General features: G+C 44.8%; 1 protein-coding gene across 5 annotated transcripts in view; it reads right to left on the bottom strand.

Moving 5' to 3' along the window:
* ENPP3 (ectonucleotide pyrophosphatase/phosphodiesterase 3) overlaps window positions 1-18,873 on the bottom strand; it is an 86,070-nt gene that overhangs the window by 31,205 nt on the left and 35,992 nt on the right. For all 5 annotated transcript variants that reach the window (XM_073337330.2, XM_073337331.2, XM_073337332.2 and 2 more), the window contains exons 10-14: window positions 17,350-17,415; window positions 9,660-9,732; window positions 3,511-3,619; window positions 3,204-3,332; window positions 1,686-1,717 (exon numbers count right to left, since the gene is read on the bottom strand). In XM_073337330.2, the coding sequence (XP_073193431.2) occupies window positions 1,686-1,717; window positions 3,204-3,332; window positions 3,511-3,619; window positions 9,660-9,732; window positions 17,350-17,415 (409 nt within the window). The remainder of the gene's footprint in view (window positions 1-1,685; window positions 1,718-3,203; window positions 3,333-3,510; window positions 3,620-9,659; window positions 9,733-17,349; window positions 17,416-18,873) is intronic.

The raw sequence follows: 18,873 nt of genomic DNA, 5'->3' as shown, positions 1-18,873 counted from the left end.
AAAATCCAGTGCACAACTACAAAATGGGGAATAACTGTCTAGGTGGTAGCACTGCTAAAAAGGATCTGGGGGTTATAGTGGACCACAAACCAAATATAACTCATCAGTGTGATGCAGCTGCAAAAAAAGGCTAATATGAGTCTGGGGTGCATTAACAGGAGTGTTATATGTTAGACACAGGAGGTAACTATCCTGCTCTACTAGGCATGGGTGAGGCCTCCGCTGGAGTACTGTGTCCAGTTCTGGGCACCACAATTTAGGAAATATGTGCATATTGGAGAGAGTCTAGAAGAGAGCAACAAAAATGATAAAAGGTTAAGAAAACCTGATCTATGAGGAAAGGTTAAAAAAAATGTAGTTTTGAGAAAAGAATACTGAGGAGGGACCTGATAACAGTCTTCCAATATGTTAAGGGCTGTTCTGAAAAGGATGATCATCCATTGTTCTCCATGCCCACTGAAGGTAGGACAAGAAATAATGGACTTCATCTGCAGCAAGGGAGATTTAGGTTAGATATTAGAAAAAACTTTCTAACTATATGGGTAGTCAAGTTCTGGAATAGGCTTCAAAGCATAGGTGCCAGCTCCATGGGTGCTCCATCCCTGCAGCATCCATGGAAAAAAATTAGTGAGTGCTTAGCACCCACTGGCAGACAACTCCCCCTTCCTCCCAGCACCTCCCGTCCGCCAGCAGCCCCACTGATCCACTCCTCCCCCTCCCCACCAGTACCGCCTGCCCACTGAGATCAGCTGTTCTGCATTGTGCAAGAGGTGCTGGAGGTGTGGGGGAGGAGCGGGGACGGGAATAGGTGGGGTAGGAGCTGGGGGGAAGGAGGCAGGTGGGGATGGGGCCTTGGGTGGAGCGAAGGGTTGAGCACCCCGGGGTCCCGAGGAAGCTGGTGCCCCTGCTTCCGAGGAAGGTTGTGGAGTCCCCATCATTGGAAGCTTTTAAAAACAAGTTGGACAAACACCTGTCAGTGATGATCTACATTTACTTAGTCCTGCCACAGTGCAGTGGACTGGCCTAGATGACTTCTCGGGGTCCCTTCCAGCTCTACATTTCTATGATTCTATGATTAAAAGTTTAAATGCTAAAGTCAATCTAAATTATAAAGACAAAGAAATGCAAAAATGAAGCTTCCCACAATAACATTAATTTGGCCACCTTCCCCCTCCCTCCTATTTTAAAGTAGATACTGAACTCTGTAAAAAGTATTGAATTAGCCAGCGAAAGAAAAAAAAAGGAGAAGAAATTACTGCACATGTTATGAGGCCGAGTTAACCTTTCTGTAGGAAACCTGGGCCTGTTTCTCCACTGCCTTGCATTTGTACTCTAGAACCCAGCTCTCAGATAACTCTTTCTCCACCTGCCAGGTGGCAGGGCACAATCTGTGGATCCACTCCAGTGCAAGTCAATCAATTCGTCCTACTCTGGAGTGTGGGAAATTTTCTTCCCTTGATCCCCCATAGAGATCCCCTGGGCCAAGCCCACATACAAACTGCAGCATCTAGGATTTGCCTCTGATTGTACTCAGAGTCACACTTGAGTCAATATCCCCATTAAAAACAATATGGAACTGGTGCAAATGTTAGGGTTTGAGAAGTGCACATGCAATATAGCCACAAAAATATGCCTTTTAATCAAAATACCATGAAGAGGAAATAAATGTACAAGAGTTTACTCACGGTAAGGTTTTTAACAATTCCTTCAGAATCAACTGTTTAAGAAAACAGACAGTAGAATAAGTTGCATTCAAGCTATTGAAAATTCAAAGCACTGTGCAATAATTTGCGCTATTTTTGCATCCACTTGTATACTATTTGTAAAAGTGAGCACCAAGTGCTTTGTCAGCCTCTGCAGATTACGCAGCCATGTACTTATTAGCGGCCAGAATCACTAGATAGGAACTCAAAAAGGTGGACTGCAGAAAGCTGCCATAGCAGTATCTAACCAAAGACAAAGCTGACAAATCACTGGAGACAGACTCTCCACCTCTACCCCATCCCCACTTTGGAATATCAGATTTTCAGTACTGGACAAGATATCATTGGTCCTTTAAGTTTTGTTTCCTGGCTTTGGCAGCGGTCATACCTAATGCTTCAGAGAAAGGCAAATCTGCTGCCATAATTCATCATCCGAGAGAGAGAGAGAGAGCGAGAGAGAGCGAGAGAGAGAGATTTTAATCTTTGTTGTTAACATTTAGTTTTGAGTTTGTTTTTATTTTTACTGAACCCTTCTGCTTCAGGGAAGGCAAATGTTTTTTAGGGATAATAAGATGCCCACAAGAAATGAAACAGTAATTACATTAATAATTTTAAAAACGCTAAATCTTATTCATTCCCTCCTCTGAGCTTCTCATCTTAGCTTGCCTATTCTGTTTCTGTCTTGTTTAGAGTGCAAGCTGCTCAAGGCAAGGACTGTCTTTATTTCATGTGGGATCTATCCTAATGCCAAGCACCTTCGCTATACATTAAAAATGTGAAATAATAATAAATAAGCACAATAGCTTCCTGGCTCCTAAGGCTCTAAAACAAGCATGACTTTTATGTAGGAATTCTGGATGCTCATTGAAACGAGTGACTTCGGGCTTTTACTTTACCCTATTCTATTCCCTGACTGAGAGGGAGAACTTTTGTCAAACTGATAACATCATACACGACAGGCTCATTTAAATGGTCTCCATTATTATTAATTTGTATTGTGATCTCTCCTAGAGGTCTCAACCGAGATCAGGGCCCCACTGTGCTAGGTGCTGTACATACACGTATTAAGAGACAGTCCCTGCCACGAAGAAATTACAATCTAAACGGAGAAGACAGACTCCAACTGGGAGAAAGGCAACATTATTAATCTCATTTTACAGACAGGAAACTGACACACAGAGATTAAGCGATTTGCTGGTGGGCAAGAAATCTGTGGCGGGATGGGAACTGAACACAAACCTATCCTTTCTTTTTCCACATGAGATGAAAACTGAAAGTGCAATCTGTCACAAGAGTTTTTATCTTTTAGCATCATCTGGAGTTACAGTCAAAGATCACTCTTGCAACACTGTTTCTATGAGCCAAAGACATGGTCAGCTGGCACAGCAAAGTATTCACTATAGACATCCCCAAGGTTCAAAACTATTGATTATCCACTTTCCTTATTTCTTTCCTTTCTGTTGTGCTGGTTGTGCACTAACAGCATGGGTTCACACTTACAAGTAAAGTAGTCTTCTGGAACATTGTAAGCCCGAATGCGAGCTGCAGGCCCATCATACATGTAGAAATTAATTTGATTAAAATAATCCGTCATGTATTCTAACTGGTTGCAGTAGGTCTTATCCATTCCTAAAATGAGAATACATAAATATTTATTTTGTTATATTAGAAATTGCAATATTGACAAGACTATTTATAGTAGTTTATTAAAATAGTGACCATGAACACCAGACACCAGGAAGAAAATAAACAAAGATATATAGTAGAACAGATACTGAAAAGTTAAGTACAAAACTAGATAAAGTACCATGATCAGCCAAAACAATGAGATTTACACAGTTGTGCAGGTTCCTCTGTTTTAGTCCCTCCATTAACATTCCCAATGCCTCGTCTGCTAACTGCAAGGCTTTAATGACCTAAAGAATAAATAGAGTTTCATTAGAATTTCTCCTTGCTATTGATTTCAATACCCCTAATCAATCTATCAGACTGTATAATCAGAGTAGGGAAAAAAAAACAAGTTTCTCGATCATCTTTCTACTCTTATTTTTTTCTTTGTTTTTGAGCTCAAAAACAATTCTGTCAACATCACTGCATTTTATTCCTGCAAACGCCCACCGAGTCCACAAAGCAAAGCATGGTTTGTACTGCTTTCTCCATATAAAAGAAAACCCCAAACCACCATATTAAGTTTTGCTATACTACATTAGAAGTAAATTTTGTATAATAGATGCTAAAACTTGTGTTTAACAAAGTGCCAGAGTCAGGTCAAATTTGACCCCAAATGTAGGATTTAAAAAAAAATATTCTTGTATAAAATCGTAGACCTAGAAACAGCGGTAAGGAAATTATTTTTCTTGCATGTATCATTTTAAATCTGAGAGCATCCCTTTATTATCAATAAGCACCATTACAAGAATGCATATATATATACTGGGCTAACTGTTCGTTCAGTAATAAAGTTGTAATTCCATTGAGCTGTTACCCCTACAAAGTGAAATTCCCTTTCCAACTTGGGTAACTAAAGCCCTCCTTCTAAACTTCAGATGGCAAGTACACCCACAACAAAGAGCAGTTCCCCTTTGGCATCCCACCTCCCTTCTCATGCTTGCCAGCTCATGTGGTACAGAAGAAGAGATCGCCTTCATTTTTTCTGCTGATAGGCATACCTCTTCACCCTCCTAACAGAAAGAAGACATACACTTAAATAATTTAAAATACATAAGTATATGTATTTGGTCTGATCCTGCTTCCTGTTTATAGCATTGCATGTGTAACTAAGAGGGGATAACTAAGTTAAATCACAGGCTTTATTTCTCTCTCTCTCTCTTTTAAAAAAAAAAAAAAAAGAATGACCACTTTTCTTGAATAGTTGGAAGAACACCAAGACAGAATGACAGGTTTCAGAGCAGCAGCCGTCTTAGTCTGTATCCGCAAAAAGAAAAGGAGTGGCACCTTAGAGACTTAACAAATTTATTTACTGGTAATAGCTCACCTTACCTGATCACTCTCGTTACAGTGTTTTTGGTAACACCCATTGTTTCATGTTCTCTATGTATATAAATCTCCCCACTGTATTTTCCACTGCATGCATCCGATGAAGTGAGCTGTAGCTCACGAAAGCTTATGCTCAAATATATTTGTTAGTCTCTGAAGTGCCACAAGTCCTCCTTTTCTTCAAGACAGAATGGAGTATTCATCACAGCATAGACTGAGAGAATAACAATAGCTTTGATTCTGTTCACACAGGCAGTTATGAATAGATCTAGGCAATTTTTTTTGCACAAATAGCTTATTCACTGAAAAATGCAGTTTCAGGTTTGCAAATTTGGGTCGAATTCAACTGACAATAGTTTTGGCCCCCAAACAAATGAAAAATAATTTTTTTAAAAGTCAAACTGTTTTATTTTGATATGTTCTAAATTAAACAAGTTGTCTTTTCATTTCTAAACTATGTTTCATTTTGAAATTTCACTAGATTTATTTAAAAAACAAAAAACAGTGGAAAAGGAAATGAAACAAGAAAATTTGTTTTGGATCAAACTAAAACATTTTATTAGACCCCAAATGAATTTTTAAATATTTTTATTGCATTGAGAAAAAAATAAAATATTTTTGTTGCATGTTGATCTGAAACAACATTTTTAAAAAATATTTTGGTTCAGCCACAAAACCAAAAAATCAATTATTCAGCTCTAGTTATGAAGAAAGATACAGTAACTTTCAGATTCTTCTGATTTCTGATATCACGATGCCACCAGAAATCTTATATTACGTTGCGGCTTTATGTACTACTTAGGCCTGGTCTACACTAGGAACTTACATTGGCATAGCTGTCTCTTGGGAGTGAGAAAAATCCATACCCTTGAGAGACGTACCGATACTGACCTAACCCCCAGAGTAGACAGTGCTAGATCAACGGAAGCATTCTTCCGTCAACCTAGCTACCACCTCTCCGGAAGGTGGATTGATTACAGTGACAGAAGAATGCCTCCCGTTGGCATAGCTAGTGTCTACGCTGACATACCCTTAGATTGTATGCTCTTCAGGAAAGAGTCTATGGGCTTGTCTTCCCTACCGCACTCAATCAGCACCGCTGTCATTGACGCAGCGGTGCTGATTTAGCGTGTCTGGTGAAGTCGTATTATGTCTACGGGAGACTCTTCCGTCGATGTAATTATTCCACTTCAAAAAGAGGCAGAAGCGACATACCAGGGTATAGACATCACTTTAAGTCCATGTAACTTACATCACTCTGGGGCTGGTTTTTTCATACCCCTGGCCATGTAAGTTACATTGACTTAAGCAGTAGTGTAGACAAGGCCTATGTTTTTTATGTGTTTGCACTAGTACAATGGGGCCCTAGTTAGTGATGAGCTGCCAGAAGCTGAAGAACCAGTTCCTTCAGTCGCTCCGGGTCTTTGGTGGCAGTTCGGCGGCACGTCCTTCAGTCACTCCGGGTCTTCGGTGGCACTGAAGGACCCGCCGCCGAAGTGCCGCCGGAGGCCCGGAGCAAGTGAAGGGCCCGCTGCTGAAGTGCCGCTGAAGGCTCGGAGTGCCGCCGAGTGAGTAAAAATTTACAGGGGAGCCTCCCCAGCGGAGAGCTCAGGTGGGACGGTCCCGCGGGCTGCATGTGGCCCGGAGTTTGCCCACCCCTTTAACAACCGGTTCTAAACCGGCTTAAAAATTTAACAACTGGTTTGCACAAACCGGTGCGAACCGGCTCCAGCTCACCACTGGCCCTAGTCCTGATGCTGTAGCAATATGAATAATTATAACAATAATGCTGCATGTCAAATAGGGTGGGTAATCCTAGTGAAGATCACTTTTGAATTACATGGTATCTCTAAAATATTCCAGATCCTTAGCCTTCCATATAGAACTTTTCCTATAACTGGAACTGTAGGCAGTAGCAAACCCAAGCTGCTAATGGTTGGATTCCATTCAAACTATTACAACTTACAGTACTCATATTGCTTTAGGTTTAAATCAGAATGATTTGTCTAGTCTCAGCTATCAAACATTTTAAACCTAAGTGAGATTTCTAAACCTTGCAGAGAAAGTTATTCTATTTTGCTTTTCTTATGATTCAGAACCAAGGAACATTGAATGAAACTGAAAGTGAAATGAAATGCAAATGAAACGTGATTAACCTGTAGAAGTCATGTCCAGTACAAAGTCAGTAAGGCCAAGAGTTATCAGAAATCAAAAGAAAATTAAAAGTTTATATGGATAATAAGAATACTAACAGTTACGTTAGACTGAATTTATACATAACCGTAGGAACCTGAAAATTACTGTATGCATGATATATATACACATGTTATACACAATTTAGATTAAAATACCATTAAGTTTTCAAAATCAAGCACTCAAAAGTTAGGGAAGGCCAGAATTAAGGTTGCCTGTGTGTATGCATTTTGATACAGTCTTTAATTACATAATCACATGCTGTTCTTTTCCAAAGACCTCCTGTGTTTTTTTCAAAGAACTCAGTGTATATGATGGACGGTTCTCAATAAACTGCGGGTTAATATTTGGTTTTATCCTCAATGTTCAGTGACCCTAGGCCTTATTTACAACACACTACTGATTTACAACACACTACTCAAACCCTGCTCTGAAGACAGAATTATTAATTTCCACATGGGCTTCTTTGACACTCATCACTGTAGTATCATATGAGTGCTCCACAAACATTAATTTATCTTTAGCCCACAACTGTGAGATGAGGGACCACTATTATCCACTTTTTATAGGTCAAGAACTGAGGCACAAAGAGAGGAAGGACAAAAGTAACCACTAATTTTGGGTGCCTGTCAAGGGGGCTGGTCCTTAAAGGGGAGTCAGGGACCAGCCTAGCTTTGACAGCAGAAGAATGATGAGACTCAGAAATCTTGGGTTTCATTCCATGCTCTGGAGAGGAGCATAATCTATTATTCTCAAATGTGATCCCTTCTGCCCTGTCTCCTCCAACATCCTGTCCCTGTCCCAGTCTTGTCTCTTCCCCTATGCCGGGATGCTTGTCCCAGTCCCCTTCGCCACTCCTCAGGCTTCTCATCCAAGTTCCAGTCTCCTTGTCCAGCCAGTCCTAGTCTCCCCATCCCCGTCTTCTTTCCCTGCTCATCTTATTTTCCCCCTCCTGGCTCTTCATCTGATGTTTTTCCCTTTCCCCTGGCCTTCAGTCATCTTTATGCCCTGCTTTTATTTGCCCCCTATACTGGCTCCCAGTCCCAGTGTCCCTTTTTGGGCTCTGCATCCAATCTCAGTCTCCCACCTCATCCCCATTTCTGATTCCTTGTCCAAGTCTCTTTGCTCATCCAGCTCCAGTTCTCCCCCCACACACAATTCAGCTCCTTGTCAGATCTGCCCCCTTTCAGCCACTCTCAGCAGGCTCCTCCTATCAATCTCATCTCTCTCCCCTCCATGCAAATGTGCCTCTTGTCCTTTCTGCATTCTGGTCAAAGGCAGTCATTCAGAGCACAGGAAAGACAGGCTTCCTATTTTGAGTTCTGATACCCAGAACCTCCCTGGGCCAGAGCATCCAGGAACCACAACTGTAGGGAAAGTCCAGCTTTGCCCCTGTACTCCTTGGCTGCAGCATGCTCAGCAGCAGTTCTGTGGGGAAGCATGAGAAGTCCAGTCACATGTAGAAGCTGTCAAGGGATGGAGTATGTATAGTCACTCTGTGGCTAATCATCACTAGGCTGGTCAGCACTAGGATCCGTGAAGAGCTGGAGCACGCTCAGTGAGGGCAGAGCCTTTGGAGATTTTAGCTGCTTAAACTCTAAGAAATCTCTACTGGGCATGTGAAAACATCAGCTTTTTCAAGGGCTTATAACTTGTCCAAATTTGGGTGAACACAAAGGTCAACTCCTCTACCAAATTTCAAATTCGTGCCCCAACTACGGGAGCACTAGAGCTTTTCAAAGAAAAGTTTGCCGGATTTTTTTTAACATTGCAAAAGAACACGTTTTTCCCTAGCCTCATTTTTAGAAAGATCTGAACCATTTTGGCTGAATTTTTTTTTTAAAAAACGTTAGACTGTTACAGACCCCCGGCATGAAAAATTTCAGCTCAAATGGTTAAAGTTTGGCAAAATCATAAGCAATTGAAAATAGGACCTTATAATGGGAAGTGTTGAGCAACCCTAACCTTAACCTTAATATGAAGAAGGAACGTAAACTCTCCTGCTTCTAGACATAAACCGTCCACTAATCAACATGGATTATGCATGGGTAAGGAAGAAATTTCCCCTATAGGCTGGTTGTTCCATACTTGTCCACTAGAGGGACCATAACATCCTTTGAAGACCACTTTTAGAGACAGAACACTAAATTAGATCAACTATTGGGTTGATCTGGTATGAAAATGTCTATGTTTCCCAGGAAGAAGTGTTCTGTGTGCATGTAAGTGAAAGTGAAATATGCTTTGAGTTAGGAATAACAGAAAATGCGATGAATGATGTGGACTAAATAAAATACATATTAACTAGAGTTTGTATTATATTTCACACTCATAAAAGAATTTAGCCAGCTCTATGAATTTGTCACGTGGCTTTCAAGGATCACCTATCAGCCAAATGAAAGTTTGTTCTAACTATGTCCATGGTTGAATTTTAATATCCTTCCTAGAACTGTGTAGGTCTGAACCAATTTTCTGCAACTCTGGTTAGACTACAGCTCTGCTTTTGTACTTGCAGCAGTGCTGGAACCATGCTGGGGTGGGGCTGACTACTCTCAAGAGGCTAAACAAAATGAAAATAGGGATGTTGAGGGTTAGCACTGTTTGTTGAATTCCAGTATTGAATAATAGTTACTATGTGTAATTAACTAGACATGACATAAAGCAAAGTCATGCTAATCAGGACTCTGCAATCCCTTCTGAACTATATAAATTACTGTATACCATTATTTCTGGAGCAACTTAGCTTAAGATTTAAAAAATACAACTTACTCCACCACTAACTGGTCCATATGAGTGTCCAGAACTATCAGGTTCTTCAATATACAAAGTATAGAAATCTGGCCTAGAAACCAAAGAAACCAAAGAAAAGAGCACTGTGAGAATTTGGGAAAGTTTCTGTAAAATCTTTATTTAAAGAAAGGAAACACTGAATAAAATTCCAAGGAAACAAAAAAAACTTACCTCAGTTTAAGCAGTTTCCTCTCAATTGCTTTGTGAGAATAAACACTTAGGCCCACATTTCCAGAAGTGGCCTTCATTGTCTTTAGTTGAGCATCCAGAAATAGAGGCACCCAAAATTAGAGGTCATGTCCAGTGGTGCAAGTGGAATCCATTTCTGACCGTACGGGGGGGAAAGGGGTAGCAGCTAACAAGGGGCACGTGACCCTCCATGTGACTCCGCCCCCCCATCTGCCCCCCCTGCTCTCCCCATTCTCTCTCCATGTTCCACCCCCCTTACCTGGGGAGGCTCTCTATCCTTCTCCTGCTGCCCTGGAGATTTCAGAACTGCAGTGGGGAAAGGAGCAGAACGTTGGGCCGCAGAGCGGCCCCATGCCCGCAGCTCCTCCGTCTGTACAGCAGCAGCCCCACTGGAGGACAGAGCTGGGGGGGGGGGGGGGGGCTGGGGGCAGTACAACAGCGCCGGAGGACAGGGCTGGGGGCTCTCCCAGGAACCTCAGCAGGAAAAGGAGCAGAAGGTGACAGCTCTTCTGGTGGCTGTACCACGTCCGCCCTGTCCTCCGGCGGGGCTGCTGCTGTACAGACAGAGCCAGAGGAGACACAGCTCCATGGAAGGCCCAGCAGCCCCACATTCTGCTCCTCCTATGTCTTTCCGGTACACGGTACCAGCTATAAATATCTTGCCGGACCAGATTGCTCTACTTGCATTGCTGGCCATGTCTAAAATATCTGAGTCTACTGCCAGACTTCTTCCTGCTTTGCGGGGTGAGATTCCAGAGAACTTCATCTAACCCCCTATTTCTATGAGGTATTCACCTATAATCCCTCACATAAAAGAATGAAAAGCTTTCTTTCAATTTATTCACATGTAACACAAATTCACCTGGCAATTCATTGCCCCATTTGACTACACAAAAATAATTCTTAAAATAATATTATTTAACTTAGCCAATCACAAACAGAACAGGAACAAAATGGCCATCCAACTGCTAACCTACATTTCCCAGAACACCACAGACCTAGAGCCTGGGTTCACAACCTCTTTTAGGTATAAAAACTCTTGGCATACGTCTATTGCAGGACACTCAAATTACAAGGAATTAACATTAATTCTTGTTTGCTAACCTGTAGCACATAGGAACAGAGTAAATTCCCACAAAACCACAGTAAAATGACTTTTAGAGAACTGAGCTGTAGTCTGTATTACTGTGTATAATGTACAATATTTATTCTTCCCAGAGAAGACTCTTAATTCTTTGATACACATAGATCCACAAAAGTACAGGCTTTATTAAACAGACTTTCTTCCTCTAACTCTCATCCAGGCATTATCTGGATGTCTCAGAATTCATCCAGGAAACACCAAAGAAAAAAGAAATTGTAAGCCAGCAATAGATAAAACAAACCCCAGTTTATACATTCCCATTCAGATATGTATACCCCACACTCATACTGTCAGCCCTGGTCTACACTAGGACTTTAGGTCGAATTTAGCAGCGTTAAATCGATTTAAACCTGCACCCGTCCACACAATGAAGCCCTTTATTTCGACTTAAAGGGCTCTTAAAATCAATTTCCTTACTCCACCCCTGACAAGTGGATTAGCGCTTAAATCGACATTGCCGGCTCAAATTTGGGGTACTGTGGACACAATTCGATGGTATTGGCCTCCGGGAGCTATCCCAGAGTGCTCCATTCTGACCGCTCTGGACAGCACTCTCAACTCAGATGCACTGGCCAGGTAGACAGGAAAAGAACTGCGAACTTTTGAATCTCATTTCCTGTTTGGCCAGCGTGGCAAGCTGCAGGTGACCATGCAGAGCTCATCAGCACAGGTGACCATGATGGAGTCCCAGAATCGCAAAAGAGCTCCAGCATGGACCGAACGGGAGGTACGGGATCTGATCGCTGTTTGGGGAGAGGAATCCGTGCTATCAGAACCCCGTTCCAGTTTTCGAAATGCCAAAACCTTTGTGAAAATCTCCCAGGGCATGAAGGACAGAGGCCATAACAGGGACCCGAAGCAGTGCCGCGTGAAACTGAAGGAGCTGAGGCAAGCCTACCAGAAAACCAGAGAGGCGAACAGCCGCTCTGGGTCAGAGCCCCAAACATGCCGCTTCTATGATGAGCTGCATGCCATTTTAGGGGGTTCAGCCACCACTAACCCAGCCGTGTTGTTTGACTCCTTCAATGGAGATGGAGGCAATACGGAAGTAGGTTTTGGGGACGAAGAAGATGATGATGAGGAGGAGGTTGTAGATAGCTCACAGCAAGCAAGCGGAGAAACCGGTTTTCCCGACAGCCAGGAACTGTTTCTCACCCTAGACCTGGAGCCAGTACCCCCCGAACCCACCCAAGGCAGCCTCCTGGACCCAGCAGGCGGAGAAGGGACCTCTGGTGAGTGTACCTTTTAAAATGCTATACATGGTTTAAAAGCAAGCATGTGAAAGGATTACTTTGCCCTGGCATTTGCGGTTCTCCTAGATGTAGTCCTAAAGCCTTTGCAAAAGGTTTCTGGGGAGGGCAGCCTTATTGCGTCCTTCATGGTAGGACACTTTACCACTCCAGGCCAGTAACACGTACTCGGGAATCACTGTAGAACAAAGCATTGCAGTGTATGTTTGCTGGCATTCAACCAAAATCCGTTCTTTATCTCTCTGTGTTATCCTCAGGAGAGTGAGATATAATTCATGGTCACCTGGTTGAAATAGAGTGCTTTTCTACAGGGGACACTCAGAGGAGCCCATTCCTGCTGGGCTGTTTGCCTGTGGCTAAACAGAAATGTTCCCCGCTGTTAGCCACAGGGAGGGGGGAAGGTTGAGGGGGTAGTCACGCGGTGGGAGGAGGCAAAATGCGACCTTGTAACAAAAGCACATGTGCTATGTATGTAATGTTAACAGCAAGGTTTACCCTGAAAGAGTGTAGCAACTGTTTTATAAAATGTGTCTTTTTAAATACCGCTGTCCCTTTTTTTTTCTCTCCACCAGCTGCATGTGTTTCAATGATCACAGGATCTTCTCCTTCCCAGAGGCTAGTGAAGCTTAGAAAGAAAAAAAAACGCACTTGCGATGAAATGTTCTCCGAGCTCATGCTGTCCTCCTACACTGACAGAGCACAGACGAATGCGTGGAGGCAAATAATGTCAGAGTGCAGGAAAGCACAAAATGACCGGGAGGAGAGGTGGAGGGCTGAAGAGAGTAAGTGGCGGGCTGAAGAGAGTAAGTGGCGGGCTGAAAACAGGGCTGAAGCTCAAATGTGGCGGCAGCGTGATGAGAGGAGGCAGGATTCAATGCTGAGGCTGCTGCAGGACCAAACCAGTATGCTCCAGTGTATGGTTGAGCTGCAGCAAAGGCAGCTGGAGCACAGACTGCCACTGCTGCCCCTCTGTAACCAACCGCCCTCCTCCCCAAGTTCCATAGCCTCCACACCCAGACGCCCAAGAACGCGGTGGGGGGGCCTCCGGCCAACCAGCCACTCCACCACAGAGGATTGCCCAAAAAAAAGAAGGCTGTCATTCAATAAATTTTAAAGTTGTAAACTTTTAAAGTGCTGTGCTTAAAGTGCTGTGTGGCATTTTCCTTCCCTCCTCCACCACCCCTCCTGGGATACCTTGGTAGTCATCTCCCTATTTGTGTGATGAATGAATAACGAATGCATGACTGTGAAGCAGCAATGACTTTATTGCCTCTGCAAGCAATGATTAAAGGGAGGAGGGGAGGGTGGTTAGCTTACAGGGAAGTAGAGTGAACCAAGGGGCGGGGGGTTTCATCAAGGAGAAACAAACAGAACTTTCACACCGTAGCCTGGCCAGTCATGAAACTGGTTTTCAAAGCTTCTCTGATGCGTACCGCGCCCTCCTGTGCTCTTCTAACCGCCCTGGTGTCTGGCTGCGCGTAACCAGCAGCTAGGCGATTTGCCTCAGCCTCCCACCCCGCCATAAACGTCTCCCCCTTACTCTCACAGATATTGTGGCGCACACAGCAAGCAGTAATAACAGTGGGAATATTGGTTTCGCTGAGGTCTAAGCGAGTCAGTAAACTGCGCCAGCGCGCCTTTAAACGTCCAAATGCACATTCTACCGCCATTCTGCACTTGCTCAGCCTGTAGTTGAACAGCTCCTGACTACTGTCCAGGCTGCCTGCGTACGGCTTCATGAGCCATGGCATTAAGGGGTAGGCTGGGTCCCCAAGGATACATATAGGCATTTCAACATCCCCAACAGTTATTTTCTGGTCTGGGAAGAAAGTCCCTTCCTGCAGCTTTTGAAACAGACCAGAGTTCCTGAAGATGCGAGCATCATGCACCTTTCCCGGCCATCCCACGTTGATGTTGGTGAAACGTCCCTTGTGATCCACCAGAGCTTGCAGCACTATCGAAAAGTACCCCTTGCGGTTTATGTACTCGGCGGCTTGGTGCTCCGGTGCCAAGATAGGGATATGGGTTCCGTCTATAGCCCCACCACAGTTAGGGAATCCCATTGCAGCAAAGCCATCCACTATGACCTGCACATTTCCCCGGGTTACTACCCTTGATATCAGCAGATCTTTGATTGCGTGAGCTACTTGCGTCACAGCAGCCCCCACAGTAGATTTGCCTACTCCAAATTGATTCCCAACTGACCGGTAGCTGTCTGGCGTTGCAAGCTTCCACAGGGCTATCGCCACTCGCTTCTCAACTGTGAGGGCTGCTCTCATCTTGGTATTCATGCGCTTCAGGGCAGGGGAAAGCAAGTCACAAAGTTCCATGAAAGTGCCCTTACGCATGCGAAAGTTTCGCAGCCACTGGGAATCGTCCCAGACCTGCAACACTATGCGGTCCCACCAGTCTGTGCTTGTTTCCCGAGCCCAGAATCGGCGTTCCACAGCATGAACCTGCCCCATTAGCACCATGATGCATGCATTGTCAGGGCCCATGCTTTCAGAGAAATCTGTGTCCATGTCCTGATCACTCACGGGACCGCGCTGACGTCGCCTCCTCGCCCGGTATCGCGTTGCCACGTTCTGGTGCTGCATATACTGCTGGATAATGCGTGTGGTGGTTAATGTGCTCCTAATTGCCAAAATGAGCTCAGCGGCCTCCATGCTTGCCTTGGTATGGCGTCCGCACAGAAAAAAGGCGCGGAACGATTGTCTGCCGTTGCTCTGACGGAGGGAGGGGCGACTGACGACACGGCTTACAGGGTTGGCTTCAGGGAGCTAAAATCAACAAAGGGTGTGCCTGTACATCAAGGAGTATTTCAGGCAGGACTGCACGGAGGGTTCCAATAAGAAATGGTGCACCTAAGTTATCGTTGTTATTGGAACAAGGAGGTTAGCCTGGCCTCTGATTGATACATGGCTAGATTTACCTCGCTGCACCTTCTCTGTGAGTGACTGCAGTGTGATCTAGACAGGGGAGGAGGCAAATGAGTACAAAACAAATCTGGTCTATTTCTTGTTCTGACCCACTCCATCTATCTTTTACATCTTTGGCTGGCAGCAGACGGTGCAGAAGGACTGCATGCCATCCACATCTCATGGCTGCTCGGCAGAAGATGGTACAGTACGACTGCTAGCCATCTTCATCTCTTGCCTGCCTGGCATAAGATGGTACAATACGACTGCTAGCAATCCTCATCTCTTGCCTGCCTGGCAGAAGATGGTACAGTACGACTGCTAGCAGTCCGTATCGCCTGCCCGCTCACCATAAGACGGTTCAATAGGACTGACTGCAAGACTAAAGAGAATGGCCTGGTCAAGTCACTCCAAATTTAGTCCCTGCGCCCATGTCTGCCCAGGCGCTCCCAGCCGACGTGGCCAGGAGCACCTCGGACACGACGAGGACGACTACCAATCGTATTGCACCGTCTGCTGCCAGAAGGCAATGGGTTGCTGCTACTGTGCAGCAAAGCCGTACCGCGTCTGCCAGCACCCAGGAGACATAGGGTGACGGTTACCTGAGCTGGCTCCATGCTTGCCGTGGTATGGCGTCTGCACAGGTAACTCATGAAAAAAGGCGCGAAATGATTGTCTGCCCTTGCTTTCACGGAGGGAGGGAGGGAACGGGGGCCTGACGACACGTACCCAGAACCACCCACGACAATGTTTTAGCCCCATCAGAGTGCTCCATTATGAGTGCTCTGGACAGCACTCTCAGATGCCCGATTGTTTGCCATTGCTCTGACGCTGGGAGGGGCGCTTACAGGGTTGGCTTCAGGGAGCTAAAATCAACAAAGGGGGTGGCTTTACATCAAGGAGTATTTCAGGCAGGACTTCACGGAGGGTTCCAATAAGAAATGGTGCACCTAAGTTATTGTCCTTATTGGAACAAGAAGGTTAGCCTGGCCTCTGATTGATACATGGCTAGATTTACCTCGCTGCACCTTCTCTGTAAGTGACTGCAGTGTGATCTAGAAGAATGAGTCCCCTAGACAGGGGACGGGGGGAAGTAAATGAGTACAAAACAAATCTGGTCTATTTCTTGTTTTGATCCACTGCATCTATCTTTTACATCTTTGGCTGGCAGCAGACGGTGCAGAAGGACTGCATGCCATCCACATCTCATGGCTGCTCGGCAGAAGATGGTACAGTACGACTGCTAGCAGTCCGTATCGCCTGCCCGCTCACCATAAGACGGTTCAATAGGACTGACTGCAGGACTAAAGAGAATGACCTGCTCAAGTCACTCCAAATTTAGTCCCTGCACCCATGTCTGCCCAGGCGCTCCTGATCGACCTCACAGAGGCGACCAGGAGGACCTCAGACATGACGATGACGGCTACCAGTCGTACTGTACCGTCTGCTGCCACAAGGCAAGGGGTTGCTGCTACTGTGTAGCAATGCCGTACCGCGTCTGCCAGCACCCAGGAGACATAGGGTGACGGTTACCTGAGCGGGCTCCATGCTTGCCGTGGTATGGCGTCTGCACAGGTAACTCAGGAAAAAAGGCGCGAAAGGATTGTCTGCCCTTGCTTTCACGGGGGGAGGGAGGGAACGGGGGCCTGACGATATGTACCCAGAACCACCCGCGACAATGTTTTAGCCCCATCAGGCATTGGGATCTCAACCCAGAATTCCAATGGGCAGCGGAGACTGCGGGAACTGTGGGATAGCTACCCACAGTGCAACGCTCCGGAAGTCGACGCTTGCCTCGGTACTGTGGAAGCGCTCCGCCGAGTTAATGCACTTAATGCACTTAGAGCATTTTCTGTGGGGACACACACACTCGAATATATAAAACCGATTTCTAAAAAACCGACTTCTATAAATTCGACCTAATTTCGTAGTGTAGACATACCCTCAGGGACTTGGTTTACCTCTTTCATCTCTGCCTCTCGATCCAGGAAGATAATAGGCACAACCATAATTACAGCAGCCCTTTATATCCCAAGAAACAATAACTGAGCTAGCTAAATACAGCCTCACTTGTTTTACAAGCATATGAAAATAATGTGAAATCTATACGAGTGAAAATCCTTCTAGCAGGTTTCTTTAACGCTGAGTTGGATATTATCAAGCTTTACCTCTCTGATTTGGAACCATCAAGCCATGTGAGTATTTCTGAAATTCTCTGTTGATATATAATTGATCTAAAATAAAATGAAATTAAAATAAAATAATAATTAATAATTAGGTATTGTCAGAAAGCATTTCACAATACAAAAATATATATTTTCGAACACCCAGGAATGCAAACTTTCCTGGTAATTCATTTAGGGCCTAAGAGTTGGAGTCAAAAAGATAACAGGTATATGTTTTTGAATGTTAATGAATAAATGAGATCCTTCACTGTTTAATTTTCCAAATATTTTAATGAAATATAACAGTTCTAATGACAATTAGTAAGGTCCTGATCCTGCAAACACTTGAAAACATGCTTAACTTTGTACATGTACAAAGTTAAATAGGTATGTAAGAGTTTATAGGTTCAAGGCCTATAAACAGATAAGAAGAACTGTTTCCTTTATATAGCACATACCATCCACGGACTTTGATATATGTTACAAACTTTAAGTATTCTCACAATACCCTTGTTAGGTAGTTTAGTATTATTATCCCCATTTTGCAGATGAAGAAACTGATGCACAAAGAAATTAACTTTCCCAAAATCACACACAAAAGTCTTTGGCAGAGCTGGGAATAGTAACCAGGTCACCTGACTCCCAGTCCCTAACCACAAAGTCATCCTTCTTTGTACAGACTTATAAAGATAAGCCTGTAGCATGTTATTCTAATGAGGTTACAGGAATTATATAAAAGGTTTGGGAGATGACTGAGAAATTAATAGGAAAAGTTTAGGATACTAATATTAAAGGCAGCTGTAAGGAAAAAAATTCTAACTGTGAGGTTAATTCATCATGGGAGTATCTTATCAAGAGATGAAGTATATTCTCTATCACTCTGGCAGCATAAAGGAGAATCTGGCCCTTCATGTCTGCCTAAAAGATATGCTGTTGTTCAACCACAAGTTATTGTACTAATGAGTGAAATTCTATGCAGAGCCATCCCATCCATAGGATGGACCGGGTCAACCGCATGGGCCCCGCGCTTTGGGGGGTCCCGCGCTTCGGGACGTGGTGTCCAGGGCAGCCTGGGGGATTAGCGGGGGCCTGCCACCAGCAGCAGTGAACAACCCGGTCCCAGCCCGCCCCACCCCGCCCCGCTCCACCAGCTCCTGGCATTACTCGGGGGAGAGGGCGGAAGCCAGAAAGAGGCGGGATGGTGGCTTGGGGGAAGAGGTGGAGTGGGGGCAGGGAGGGAGCAGAGCTGGGGTGGGAAGATGCAGGGCGGCACAGGGGTGGGAAGAGGTAGGGCAGGGGCTAGGGGGAAGGGGTGGAGTAGGGGTAGGGAGGGGCAGAGCAGTGGTGAGAAGAAGCGGGACGGCGCAGGGGTGGGAAGAGGTGGGGCGAGGGCTTGGGGGAAGGGGTGGAGTGGGGGCAGGGTCTGGGCTGGGGTGTGTGTGTCCTGGGCCCCGCACCCTCCTAGGGACGGCCCTGATTCTATGGCTGGTATTATGCAGAAGATTAAACTAGATGATCTTAATGGCT

The sequence above is a fragment of the Lepidochelys kempii genome, chromosome 3 (assembly GCF_965140285.1).
Source record: "Lepidochelys kempii isolate rLepKem1 chromosome 3, rLepKem1.hap1, whole genome shotgun sequence".
NCBI lineage: Eukaryota > Metazoa > Chordata > Testudines > Cheloniidae > Lepidochelys > Lepidochelys kempii.
Note: the sequence above shows the minus strand (reverse complement) of the source record. Positions and strands in the feature narration are given on the sequence as shown.